This window comes from Rhopalosiphum padi, chromosome 2, assembly GCF_020882245.1.
Source record: "Rhopalosiphum padi isolate XX-2018 chromosome 2, ASM2088224v1, whole genome shotgun sequence".
Taxonomy (NCBI): domain Eukaryota; kingdom Metazoa; phylum Arthropoda; class Insecta; order Hemiptera; family Aphididae; genus Rhopalosiphum; species Rhopalosiphum padi.
In genome coordinates this window covers 32,559,240-32,572,493 of record NC_083598.1, presented here as the reverse complement: position 1 = coordinate 32,572,493, position 13,254 = coordinate 32,559,240, and the positions used below count along the sequence as shown (strand labels likewise).

General features: G+C 27.0%; 1 protein-coding gene across 1 annotated transcript in view; it reads left to right on the top strand.

Annotated features, from left to right (window-relative positions):
* LOC132921822 (cAMP-specific 3',5'-cyclic phosphodiesterase) overlaps window positions 1-13,254 on the top strand; it is a 622,929-nt gene that overhangs the window by 86,950 nt on the left and 522,725 nt on the right. Inside the window, exons 3-4 of the mRNA XM_060985040.1 lie at window positions 5,477-5,708; window positions 11,106-11,217. Coding sequence (XP_060841023.1) covers window positions 5,477-5,708; window positions 11,106-11,217 — 344 coding nt within the window. The remainder of the gene's footprint in view (window positions 1-5,476; window positions 5,709-11,105; window positions 11,218-13,254) is intronic.

Here is a 13,254-nt window from a genome sequence, read left to right as displayed (position 1 = left end):
TATTGTTATGAAATAACTGCTCATTATATGCTGTAAGTACTATAAGTATACGATGATATATTATTGAATTCGAATTTTTTACACAGTGACCTTTTCAATAACGAGGTACATTCTTACACCTAAAACTGTACGGCTTACTAGTAAGTATTGGTTACTACTTACTTTCACGCTTTTCAATAATAATAATATGAATGATGTCACTATGTTGGAAGTTAGGTGTAAGATAGGACATGTTTTCCCTACTTAGGTACTTTGATAGATACACAATTTTATGGGGGAGGGGGTGGCTATAATACCTAATCTTTAAAATATTGTCCTTATTAGCCAGTAACAGTTATCTAGATGGCTAAACAACTCCCCCCGTGTGTGTACGATTATTCGAATCTTCTTTTTTCTGTAAAACTGAACAAAATCAATAAGTACATTTTATTTTACAGCCGTATAATTTAAATAAAAAGGATTTTTAAATATATTATAAATATTAAAAAAAAAAAAGGTATATTAAGTCACTTTAAGACGGTATTCATCGAGTTTTTAATATTATTTTATTTAAACTTTCGTAGAGATATTTTTATTATTTCTTAAAATGTTCAACTTTTAATTATTTTTTTTATTTAATGAAAACGTATTGTATATAATTTTTACAACACAAATATATATAGATGTAATTTCTGTTAGTTATTTTTTATCAAAATTAGATACTAATGTACTATGAATCAATATTATTATTTGGTATAGTCAATATTTTTATTGAAAATCAAAGTTAAGACTTAATTAACGTAAAGTAAAGAGTCAAAAATGATTGGAAAAATAATAATAATAAAAATAACAATAATTTATAATTATAAAATATTATTAGTGTTGTCAGTTGACGATAATAATGTTTAAGGAAAAATAAAACTTCAATTTGAGAGATCAATATAACTAAAACTGGTAACCATGAAATGATATTAAAAATACTTTTAAGACTTAATTAATATTATCAACTATAAATATTTATAGGTGTCCTATAACTAAAAACATAAACTATTATTTTTTATGTCATTTTTTTTTTATTTTGAAAAAATATTATAGCCCCATAACATAAGCTAACGATTCATCAAGAAGAAAGATATATATTTAATAAAAGAAAATGAAATAATATACGTTAAGTTATTTTAAAGGGTAATATAAAATATAAATTCACTATTTTTAATTGGCCTTTTTAATATTATAAACTAAAAAGTTATATTGTTTTAAATATATTGGGTTAAAACATATATTATTATAATCGTATCAAAAAATTAAGAATCCATACATATAAAAATGTGAATAATTAAATCATTTGATATACAATATATACATAATACATAGTAATATATTTTTAATCATCTATTAATTTTACTATTTTTACTATATGATTACACATATTTACTGTCTGTTAATATACATAGTTTACATAGGTTTCATTAAATTTCTTCTAATTAATGTAAGTGAAACAATTGATAATGTACAGTGTAACTGTGTATCCTTGTTGTTATTCATATAACCTACAGTCTCGGTACGTCAATATTATAAGTGTATACATATAAATTAAATGTATCAGCAAATCTTCAATAATTACCTAAGTTCAATACAAATAGTATCTTTAAATGTCGTTTCAAACGTTTCGATTAAATAAAAATGTTATTTCATGGTCAAATCATTTAATTTTTTGTAATTTTAACATATTTTAAATTCGTTATACTATCTGGAACTATCACCATAAATACCAAAATATCTCTAAAATTATATCTATTAAAGTTTTAAAAAATAAACTTCCAATAAATATTTTATGAATCAAAGTTTTGTTTTGACTTTAAAACTGAAGAATTAAATCCAAATATTGATTTAATATGAATTATAAAATTATTTAGATGTTTAGATTCATAAAGCATAATATTATTATATTATTTGTACGTATCTACAAATCTACGATGTTTTAAATTATCAAGTGTATATGCCTATATATAAACCTTGATTATATTAATTAAATTATTTAAAAGGTTAACAAAAAGGTAGCTAATTAGCATAATATATTATACATAAATACTTAATTTGCTATGGTAATCAGAATTGAGTGTTTTAGAACATAACAATTAAAAAACAAACCGGTGATTTTGTCGAATTTATATTTATAAATCATAAAGTTTGAAGACTATTTTAATGTTATAATCAAAATTCTGGTAAACCTGTAAAGTTTGAGAGAAAAGAATAAATTAAGTAAAGATTGCAATAGTAATTAATATAGTCAAAAATAAACTTATGAAAACTTTTTGAATAATATTGGTTTTGTAAATACATCAAGTCACTAACCGTCAGCATTTACATAATATACTTGCAACAGATAATAAGAAATTATGTGCTTTCCAGTCAACTTTATTTTTAATTAATAGTGTAAAAAATAGTTACTTGATAATAATATATTATTATATTGTATTATTAGTCAAACATCATAAAAATAATGTTATTATGTGTTATTTTTATACTCACAGCGTTTTTTCTAAATAATATTATATTATATGACATTTTTATTAGATAAAGATTTTTTAATACCTACCTACACTCTACAGTGCCTGCACTATTTATTGTACCATTTTTTTAGTCGGAAAATTTTGTTTCACATCAACTATGTGGGGAAAAAAATATTAATTCTTTCATACGGCAAACATGACAATAACAAAGTAAATTACTTAGATTTCAAAATATAAAACCACGAAGTCATTAAACAGAATGTGCTATAAACTTTAAAACGGAAAAAAATCCACTTTGTTATTTATAATTGAGATACTTACAAAGATCCACTTTCTCTATTTGCAAACAAATGTTTAACACAGTTACTTAAGTTAAACATTTTTCATTTTTTAATTAATAATTTTTGCTCGTCATCTTAAAGTATTAGTATGAGTATAAGTAAGATAATATGTGTGAACAAAACATTTAGCTAGTTCTCTTCAAATGAGTTTTCTTTATTTCCTAAAGAAAAATGAATTAGACCTTGCATGTTTTTTTATAAGTGTTTCATTTATAGTTATTTTTATAAATTTAATTATTATTGTAAACATGTATTTGGTTGTTTTAATTACTTAAAGTCTATTTATTGGCTATTTTTAAAACATAAACATTTTCGTGTAATATCGGGCATACCTTAATACGACAAAAGGATACAATTTGGATTTTAATTAAACTAACAATTTGGGTAAAACATTAGACGATATTATATAGATTAAAATAAATTAAAATCAAGTCAAAACCAATTAATAATCAAATAGGTAGTGTAATTAACCAACTAACATATACAAAAAAATTGTTATTAAATAATAAATGGCTCTATGCTTTCATTGTTAAGTACAAATGTACATTAATTAGTTCTGACATGGTACCAAATTTAGTTTTATGAGATTTAAGTTTAAAGTATGCATGATTATAATAATAATACAAGTGTGTAATTGTTATTACGAAATATATAGATATCTACCGATTGCTATACCGATTGATCCATTTAACGTAACGGTTACACTCATTCATTTTAAAATTATTAACGTTTTTGAATACCTTTTGTTACATCATTATAAGTCATTAAAAAATAACATTTATGTAATAGCTAGATACATTTTTAATTTCTTATTCCAAAGTATAATATATATTTTGGAATACTTCGATTTATAAAAACTAAAGAATCCAAAGAAATCCAATGAATTTTGGATGAGTAATTTACGAGTTATAAGAATTTAGAGTTTTGATAAGCGAAGTAAAATAGTAGATGGGTGCCTCAAAACATGTTGGTCTACTACTCTTATATAACTGTTATAATTTATAACTAATTAATTACTTACCCGAAATTATATTTTAGAGAAATAAATACTTTGAATAATATTCTGTTTTGGACTATAAAATTATTTATTAATACTGCCACTCAAAAGAGTAAAAAATATTAATAAAATACACTACAATGAAAAATAGTCAAAAATAAATTATTTTCCAAAAATGTTGTTTTGTAACACTAATAACACTGTACCTAATACTTACAATTATTTAAAATTTTCAAAAGCGTTAATTTTTTAGGAATAATGATTTACGTTAAATCAATTACCCTATATGTAAATCCCATGCTGCAGTATTTTGAATTATTAAATATTTTGTAAATTATTTTGAACAGTATTATTTGTTTTTATTTGAAATACAACGATATATTTCTATACTTAATTTGTCTATGATTATTTCAATTATATAGTATCCAATTTATGGAAAATTGATGGACTTAATTGTATTTTAATTTAATTGTGAAGATACATGTCCTTAATAGACATACAATAAAACAATTGTATACGATAGCGAGCACTGAAGTCAAACAATATTATTATTAATGTATCCTATTAATTATTACGATGGACGTTTTTATAAATATTGTTGATTTTATCTTCAATGTTTTAAAGTGTTTCCAGAGTTGTATGCTCACAAGAAAATTGTAGATATCTAACGAATACGAACACTGGCACTCGCTCTGGCGTATAATATGTAATCAACAACAAGCCAAACTTTAACGTTGTGTTTAAAATATCTCCGCCAAACAGCGTTAACATTATGAAATATTGTAGTAGATTGGAATCAACGGTGAAAAGTCTTATAATTTATTATTTTTGACGTTTCGTGTTTTTCGATATAAGAGCATATGGCTTATACGGGTATTATAGTTGTAAATAGGGACAAAGAATTAATGTATATCATAATATGATTATCGACAAAGAGTTGTAAATGTTTAATTATTATGTTATTATATTACTTATTACTTATTAGTTATTACTAAAGTAATTTAGGTAACACTCTTTATAATATCCTTGTTCTCTTTTTTGTTTATTTAATATATCTCTATAGTTTAATAGTTGAAGTGAAGCTGACGTAGGCACGTAGTGATAAATTTCAGTGATCTAACTAAAGTTCTATACCTAATATGTTTTGTTACAGACCTCGCGTAACATAGTAACTAAAAGTGTTACTATTAGTGTAAACTATTAGAGCTAAAAGTAGTAAGACACATTCAAGTAAAATAGTTTTTTTACGATATTGAGTAATTTTTAGAAAAAAATCAACTGTTATATAAATTATAGAAGATAAAATTTATAAAGACGACTTCGGTTTTATATTTTACTTTAAAAATAAAAATACATTTTGTAAATTTAAATGGATATTTAATTATTTTAAGGTAGTATTTAACCAGATCTATATTATGTCATATCATCAAAAATATTGTTCTCTAGTTGTAATATGTGACTTAAATATATCTCAAAAATTAAAAAAGAAAAAAAAATTTTTTTTGCGAAACGTATTTCTCGGTTATATTGCTGGCAGGTCAAATAGAGAAAACTAACAGTGCGCTGACGCCCCCTAACAAATTATTGTGATTTTACTACTGCTGTGGTATACCCATTGACGCCGTCACTGTCGTTTTTGTTCACAGGAGTGTTTGACCACTGGATTTCGCTTCAGCGTCACCCACGAGGACCCGCTGTTCGGGCAGAGCGAGCCACACGATGTGTGCGACAATTCGCCGAGCGACGAAACGCTCGTCCAACAGCCGCTGTTCCAACAGCAACAGCAGCAAGACGGCAACGGTCCCGAAAAGCCGGTCATGTGCGACTACCTGTCGCCGTACGCGTTCACGGCCAGAAACTCGTTGGGATCCACCTCAGGTACGGACGACGCGCGCGGGCATGTCGGCGGATGTGTATGAACGCCGCCGCCAGCAGCGGATTGTATTGTTTCACCTATACATTAACTGACGGTGCTTTCCAAACACCGCCCTACCTTATAAGAGTAAATTAATGCGCGAGAATGAACACAAATAAGTAGTAAATCGTGGACGAAATCGTCTGCTTCGCGTTTTTCTTCCCATTTTCACACCGTCATTTTAGTATTATAATGTTTATAGATTTATTTTATAAACATCTCATTGATCGACAATCAATATCAATCGGGAAACTATAAACATATTATATAGTTAATATAAACTAATAACATTAATTGCAAATTAGTCAATTTATTTATTTGGCCACAAACACACTGTATTTCATTACTAGGTCTCTTTTCTCTTTTGTTTCATGCCGTCCCCTCACTTCTTTATTTGAGCGCTTCCAATTGTTTATAGGTCTGTGGGCCAGGTCTATAGATAATATTGTTATATATAACAATAAATATATATATGACATACTATATTATTTACAGTATACTTTAATTTTGTGATCGAAAAGTCTACAACAAGTCACCATAATGTTTGATATAGTTGTTATTGTTAATTCAGATGTTATTGCTGTTTTGAAGAGACGTCTTTTTTACCAAATAATGATTTATTTATTATATATTTATGAATTTAGAAGACAATATTTATTTACCAACAAGTAAAAATCGAGTATGGTATATTAAACAGGCAATCCAAAATATTATATTTTCTATATCCTCTGTTTTCCCATATTGGCACGATTCATCTGACTGTATATAAATTATCATACTCACATATTACTTTTTAATATAATTTACAATGCCGTCATTTTTTGGTTCTGTTTTCCGTTTTAAAATAAACAATACTAAAATATATAGCGTCCATGGTAAATAAAGTCGGAATTTATCGATACCGTTGAAACTCCCGTTTTGTAACAAGAGCTACCTATATCGATTACGCCAACTACTGTTCATAATATAAGTATCTTTGTATTGACTCTGAAGTTTAGAATTTTATAAATTACATTTTCAAAAAAATAATAGTAATTTATAGAACTTATAAAAATCTTATTACATCATAGAAAGTTATAGACTGAATTGATATTTCTATACCTTTGTTGTATTTGTCTCTGTACCACAATTAATTGCCTTGTCTAAATTATTTCACGGTTTATTAAGTATTATTTATTTAGTAGGTGATGCATTACAATTATAATTAAAATAAGAAATATTAAGTATTACATTTTTTTAAATGATATTATTTATCAAATAAAAACTATATACCTGATTTGTAAAAATAAATTTTAACAATGAAATCAATGAATTATTTATTAAAATTAAAATTTTAATGTATGTACCTAATCAAATTAACTATGATTACATTAATTTTTTAATAAATATCCTCAGTAATGTACATTAAGTTAACCATTTTTGTTTATCCATTTCGACAGGCAAGATTTTAAACACATTTAATTACATTTATATTTAATTAACTTTTTTTTGTGTGTGTGTCCAACCCAAAACTTTGCAATTCCGACATATAACTGACTAGTTCAAAGATGCGACACCGTGTCACTATGTAACGATCAGTATTTGTCTGTCCTACTCAAAAGATCCCATTTTCACCCTTGTAACGTACAATGTCCATATTACACGGTATACCTACATTCTTCGCACCATGCCATATCATCGATGTCGAAATTAATTCCAAAGCATAAATATTCAGCCCAATTTTATAAAATAATTAAATAATTCATGAAGTGTAATATTTATATTGATTATAGGTCATATTTTGTATCAGTTTATTTATTTTAAGTTGTAACAAGCTATTATAAGCTATAATATACACTTTTTGTTTTATTTTCCTCAAATACAGATTATGGTAGACTATAATTATTGTAATTTATTTCAAAAATTGTTTAAAAAATTAAAAAAATCAAAAAATATAAAACTCATAAATTTATAACCCAACTTTTAATGTTTAATATATTTAACTGATGAATACTAGATAAGAGAACGCGTTAAAAAAAAGATATACGATTTAATAATACATTTTATGTGTTATTTAAATTTCTAAAATATTATATATTAATTTATTGTGTATATTTAATTGCAATAATATTCAAGTGTTAAGAATGTAAATACATTTTAAAAGAAAATAAATTATTTAAAAATGTGTACCTATATTTGTGCACTTTTACTGAAATTCAAATCATGATTAGATTACACACAACATAATAAGTATAGTATTCAAACAATTTTAAAGATACTTTTAAAAATACTTTGAATTTAACATTTTTACTGTTTTGAGCAATGATATTTACTCGCGCATGCTTAGATATGTACGAGTATTAATGTGATCTTTGAAAAAACATTAAAAAAAAAAAAGCCCACGTGCTTAAAAATGTTTTAAATCTTTGCTTTATATTATACTGGCCTTACTTCTATCGTATTACTTATAACCCAAATTAGAACGAACCTTCCTCCAACAAAAAGATTATGAATACCTAAAGCGTTTATATGGTTAAATGCCAAATAATATGCATTATTTTGTTTAGCGATAAAATAATCACTCTGTAGTATACCAGATGTTAACCCGTAGATATTTGAACCAAACATCCTAGTTATTTTCCGTTTAATTTTTTCGTACAATTTGTTATCGTTTTGTCGAATTCCGCCATATAACACACACCATTAATCATCGCGATGCTACAACACCTCACATATGTATTTAAACAAGTTCAATACAACAAATACATAAGTACGTACAATTAATAATGTTTAGTAAGTACTTCAGACTTATCACGCAGTGATAAGAATTTATGGTGAAAATACAAAAAAATGTAATAAAAAATAAGTTTAGTTAATAATATAATTAAATCTTAGAAAATCGAGTCAAATTTTCTATTCATGCAGAATTGATGATTCGGCTATACATTGAGATTGAATTATAGAGTAGGCACTGCATATTTAGATCATTATCGCTATTCACTTAAATATGAAAACTAGCGTCATTATTGCACACGGTACTACGCGTTATTATTAAATTTGCTTTGGACTACACGCCTATTAATTTAAAAAAATAAATTATCTACTTAACGTAGTTGCATTAAGACTAATGGCGATTATATTAATATTCGCTAAATTTTATGTTTATTACACAAAATATGTAATACAATAAAAAAATAAAGCAAATAAATAATCAGGAATAATTTTTGTGTTTATGAACATTGAAACAAGAGAAGATTTAATCAAACAAAAAATATTTAAGTATATCCAACTACGCACATGACAGTGATATCCATTATAATAATAATAATAATAGGTACCTACTTACTACTTACTCAATTTCCGTGGAAGTCATCAACAAAAACTCTTTATAATTAATAACATAATAATATAATACTATATATTTTTATATATTCAATGCTATAAGTAATCCTTTCATAATATAGTTTATGTGACAGTTTATTTTATTTTATAAGCATATGATATATTGATATGTAAAGGTATTAATAAACTTATATTGTATAGTTTATATATTATGTGTAAACATATAATACTTTATAAATGTATATTTTAACTGTGTATAATAAATTATTAAGTTTAAATTAATAAAATTCTATGAACAATTTACAAAATACAAATCTTATATTCTTTGATTGCCAATATCGACTGGAATGAATAATTTAAATATATAACAATTTAAAATTTTTAGTAGAGAATGAAAATTATTCATCGTAATGAAGTGCCTTGTGACTTATATTTTTTTCAAGAAATTGTTTAGCCACAGTAAGTCATAATTTACATAAAAAAATCAGTAGGTACCTATAAACACATTGAAATTTTACTTCCGTTTTTACTCCAATAACTATGGATTAGCTAATTTTTTATTTCTATTCGGGTTTAATTCATTCATATGAAACTCAAATGTATAAAACATTATGTTAATAGATATTATATTTTAGTTTATTACAAAAATTGAACAATTAAATGTACCATGTATTAATGTATCATATTACAGTATTTTTTTTTTTTTACTTTTTATTCAATTTTATTCAATTAAATAAATAATAAAAAAAATTCAATTTACTATGTGTCGTACACTTTATTTCGTTTTTAGCTATTTAAACAGGTAGGTAAATATACTGTACGGCTAGCCTTCCAAAACCTTATCCGATGAAATAATACTTTAGATACGCCCATGGTAAAATATGTGTATACTTGTTATACCCTTATATAATGCTTATGTATATTGATTATTGATTATAATCATAAAGGTATAATATTGTATATAAGTTATAGGCGTGTGTAGTAAAACATAAAGCAAAGTATAGTCCATTGAATAATTAATACTGAAATCGGTTTCCAGAAAGTATTTAGGTACAAAACGGGTTTTTGCCAAAAACAATGTAATTTAGCGATCTGTTTTTAAAAGTTAGTTATATTCAGCAGAGGTAATATACAATATTGAATATACTAATATAGTTTTGATTTACACACTGCAGTCGACTGATGGTATGACAAAATGAATATACCACAACCGACAACCATAATAATATATAATATTGTACTCGTTCAGTTATCGGACGACAAAATCCCATCACTAGAGAATTGCGTCACAGATTTTAGTATCTACATGAGTGCTAAAGGAGGGGGAAAAGTACCCGAATAAAAATAAAACATAAAAACAATGTGACATAAAAACAATCGTCCCGTTTGCCGATAAGATTATATTATAGCTCTGGAGGGATCCCGGAAACCCTGCAAAGTACTTTACGAGAAAATGCACTGTATATCCTGAAAAGTGTTCCCGAGGGATATCCACATGTATGCATGTATATTGCATACACATGTATACGTGGTTGCGTGGAAATTTCTAGACAAACGGTTATTTTCATCGAGATGGGTGTCTGGGCAAAGGCCGTACAATATATTGTGCGGTGGTGGTGATATTATATTAAATTATACATTATATATATATATATATATACTGCATGCGTCCATTGGTGTGGCGTTCTTACAATTTTTCCGGGCTAGACTAATATTTCACCCATCTGAACTTAACCAATCTCACACTAAACCAGATAAAGGCATTTACTGTATGCATATATTTTTAACTACCTAGCTACCTGTCATAAGTAGTGAACACTAAAATACTACAGTAATAATACGCTAAATTATTACCCCGTCACGGGCTTTTATCTGTCCACCTACCACCCCTTAAAAACTCGGAGATGTCCCGCCCTCGATTATATCTCATCCTGTACGTGTGTGTATATAATGCAGTAGACCGTATATTTTAGAGGTATAAGTATCGACTTTCGCGTCGTATATGGTCTTTTGATCCCTGGTGCTTTTGGATTTTGCAGATTACACGCGAAGAAGACGGCCGATCACGTTGAAAATCGTCCCGAGACTGAGCCTTCCGTGTAGGAGCACTTCGGCACCGACTACCACAGACGCGGACTGGCCTTTCACGAGGTAACCGACCCTATCTAATATACCATATACCTTACTACTTATCTATTCATTCGCTAAGAGGCGAAAATACGGTATACACGGTTGTATGGTCGGTTTTCATTAGCATAATATTACATTATATTATAGTGTACACGTCGTACGGTGTATAATAAACGCGTGCGTGGCCATGAATATGATGGGTACACAGCCGGCAGTTCGATATCACCAGCACGCTCAGCTCTACGTCTATTCTATGATTGTTATTCCAACTAATTGCGTTTAAACAGACGGATGTGCACGAACTTCGGACGTTAATCTGTGCAAACTGATTAAGACTATAATATTGTATGCACATAGTTTATAAATACCCGTACACTAAATATTAGTGAAACGTAATGGTGAAATAATTTCAGACTTGATATTATGTATTCAGAGACCGTAAAGCTGTAATAAATCGGTGGTAAAATATATTTTACTATTTTACTTATAATAATAGTGTGTTTGTGAAAAATGTCTAAAATAGCAATATGTACAATATTATAGGTAGGTAATCAGTAATCAGTATATTTACCTACGTAAATGTAGCCAGTGTAGGTTATAACAATTTGTTGATATTTTGGTGGTAAATATGGCATATGGTTCACTGTCAAAAATAAATTAAATTGCATTTATGTATTTAAGTTGTTATATATTTCTCAAGGAAATTAAATAATTTAAGCTCTTCAGTCTAAGTCAACTTCCACGGAATTTTTCATATAAACGACAATATATTTATATTAAATACAATTGTATATAATATAAGTGGAACAAGCGATGTCTACACTGTACTTTCTGCTTAGAATTCGAGCAATATTATATTGTCAGTGATATTCGACTCGTAGTGGCAATGTGCCAGTAGAAAACTATATTATTGTTTTTATGGAAAATTTGATCCTCTCAAAGTCTGTACACTACAGGTCACTGTAAGTATCAAATTTATAACGAATGCATGTACAGCCCAAAATACAATAATATTATTAGCTTAAGACTTAATGTAAACAACAATAGAAAAAATAATCGAGAAAGTTGCTCTGGTGTGTAGTGTGTACCTGGTCACTATAATAATAAATATAATGGACAATATACTAAATTTGAATCCAATGAAAAATAATATTGTATATAAACGAATACTGTCGTGTCAGTGTATTTCTGTGGATATTTTATTATTTATAAATGTGTATTGATATTATTAATACAATTTCAGGTTATGATATTTGACAAAAACATATTTTATACAATAAAATGTATAACAATATTAGTTATTATTCTTATAACCAATACCGTTGTACATTGTACTGTGGAACCAATCTGCGAAACAAGAAATTTAAAATTAGTTCTTATACCTATTTATCATTGTGTTTACAAAATAAAAATTGAATTATTAGTGGAATGTTTTAAATTTCCACGATTAATATCGTTTGGATGACAACAAAAAAATAAGCAACCTTATATTAAGTGTAAATATCATATTTCATTATAATTTTAACTTCAAACATAAAATTAGCGTGGATTTACGCTAAAGTTTATTTTTATTTCCAGTTAAAAAACTTATGAGGACCTTGTAAGTAGTAAACTGTCAATCTTTTCGACCGAGTAATCAAGTTTATTTAAAAAAGTCCAAGATATCATACTTTATGATTAGTTTAAAATGAGATGAGTTAGAGTAAGTTAGCTGGTTAGCTTTTCACATTTCGACAATTTTCGTGAGTATCTATGCTGGAAGTAGTAGGAGTGAATTAGTAACGGGAAGTACAACTTTACTATTTGAGACAAACGAGTAACGAGGCAGCTGCTTCAATTATGTTTGTCAAATTGTTGATAGCTAAGTCCAGGCACGTATACAAAATCAAATTTTGCGGGGGGGGGGGGGGGGGGTTACAAAATATAGCAATAAAAATTGTGCCGCAACGTAATAAAACTATTTTTTCCTCGTTACTCGAAATTATTTCTGGAGGGGCTTGAACCCCAACACCCCCCTTGTATACGTACCTGGCTAGGTCCATGTCATCGGTTGTTTTA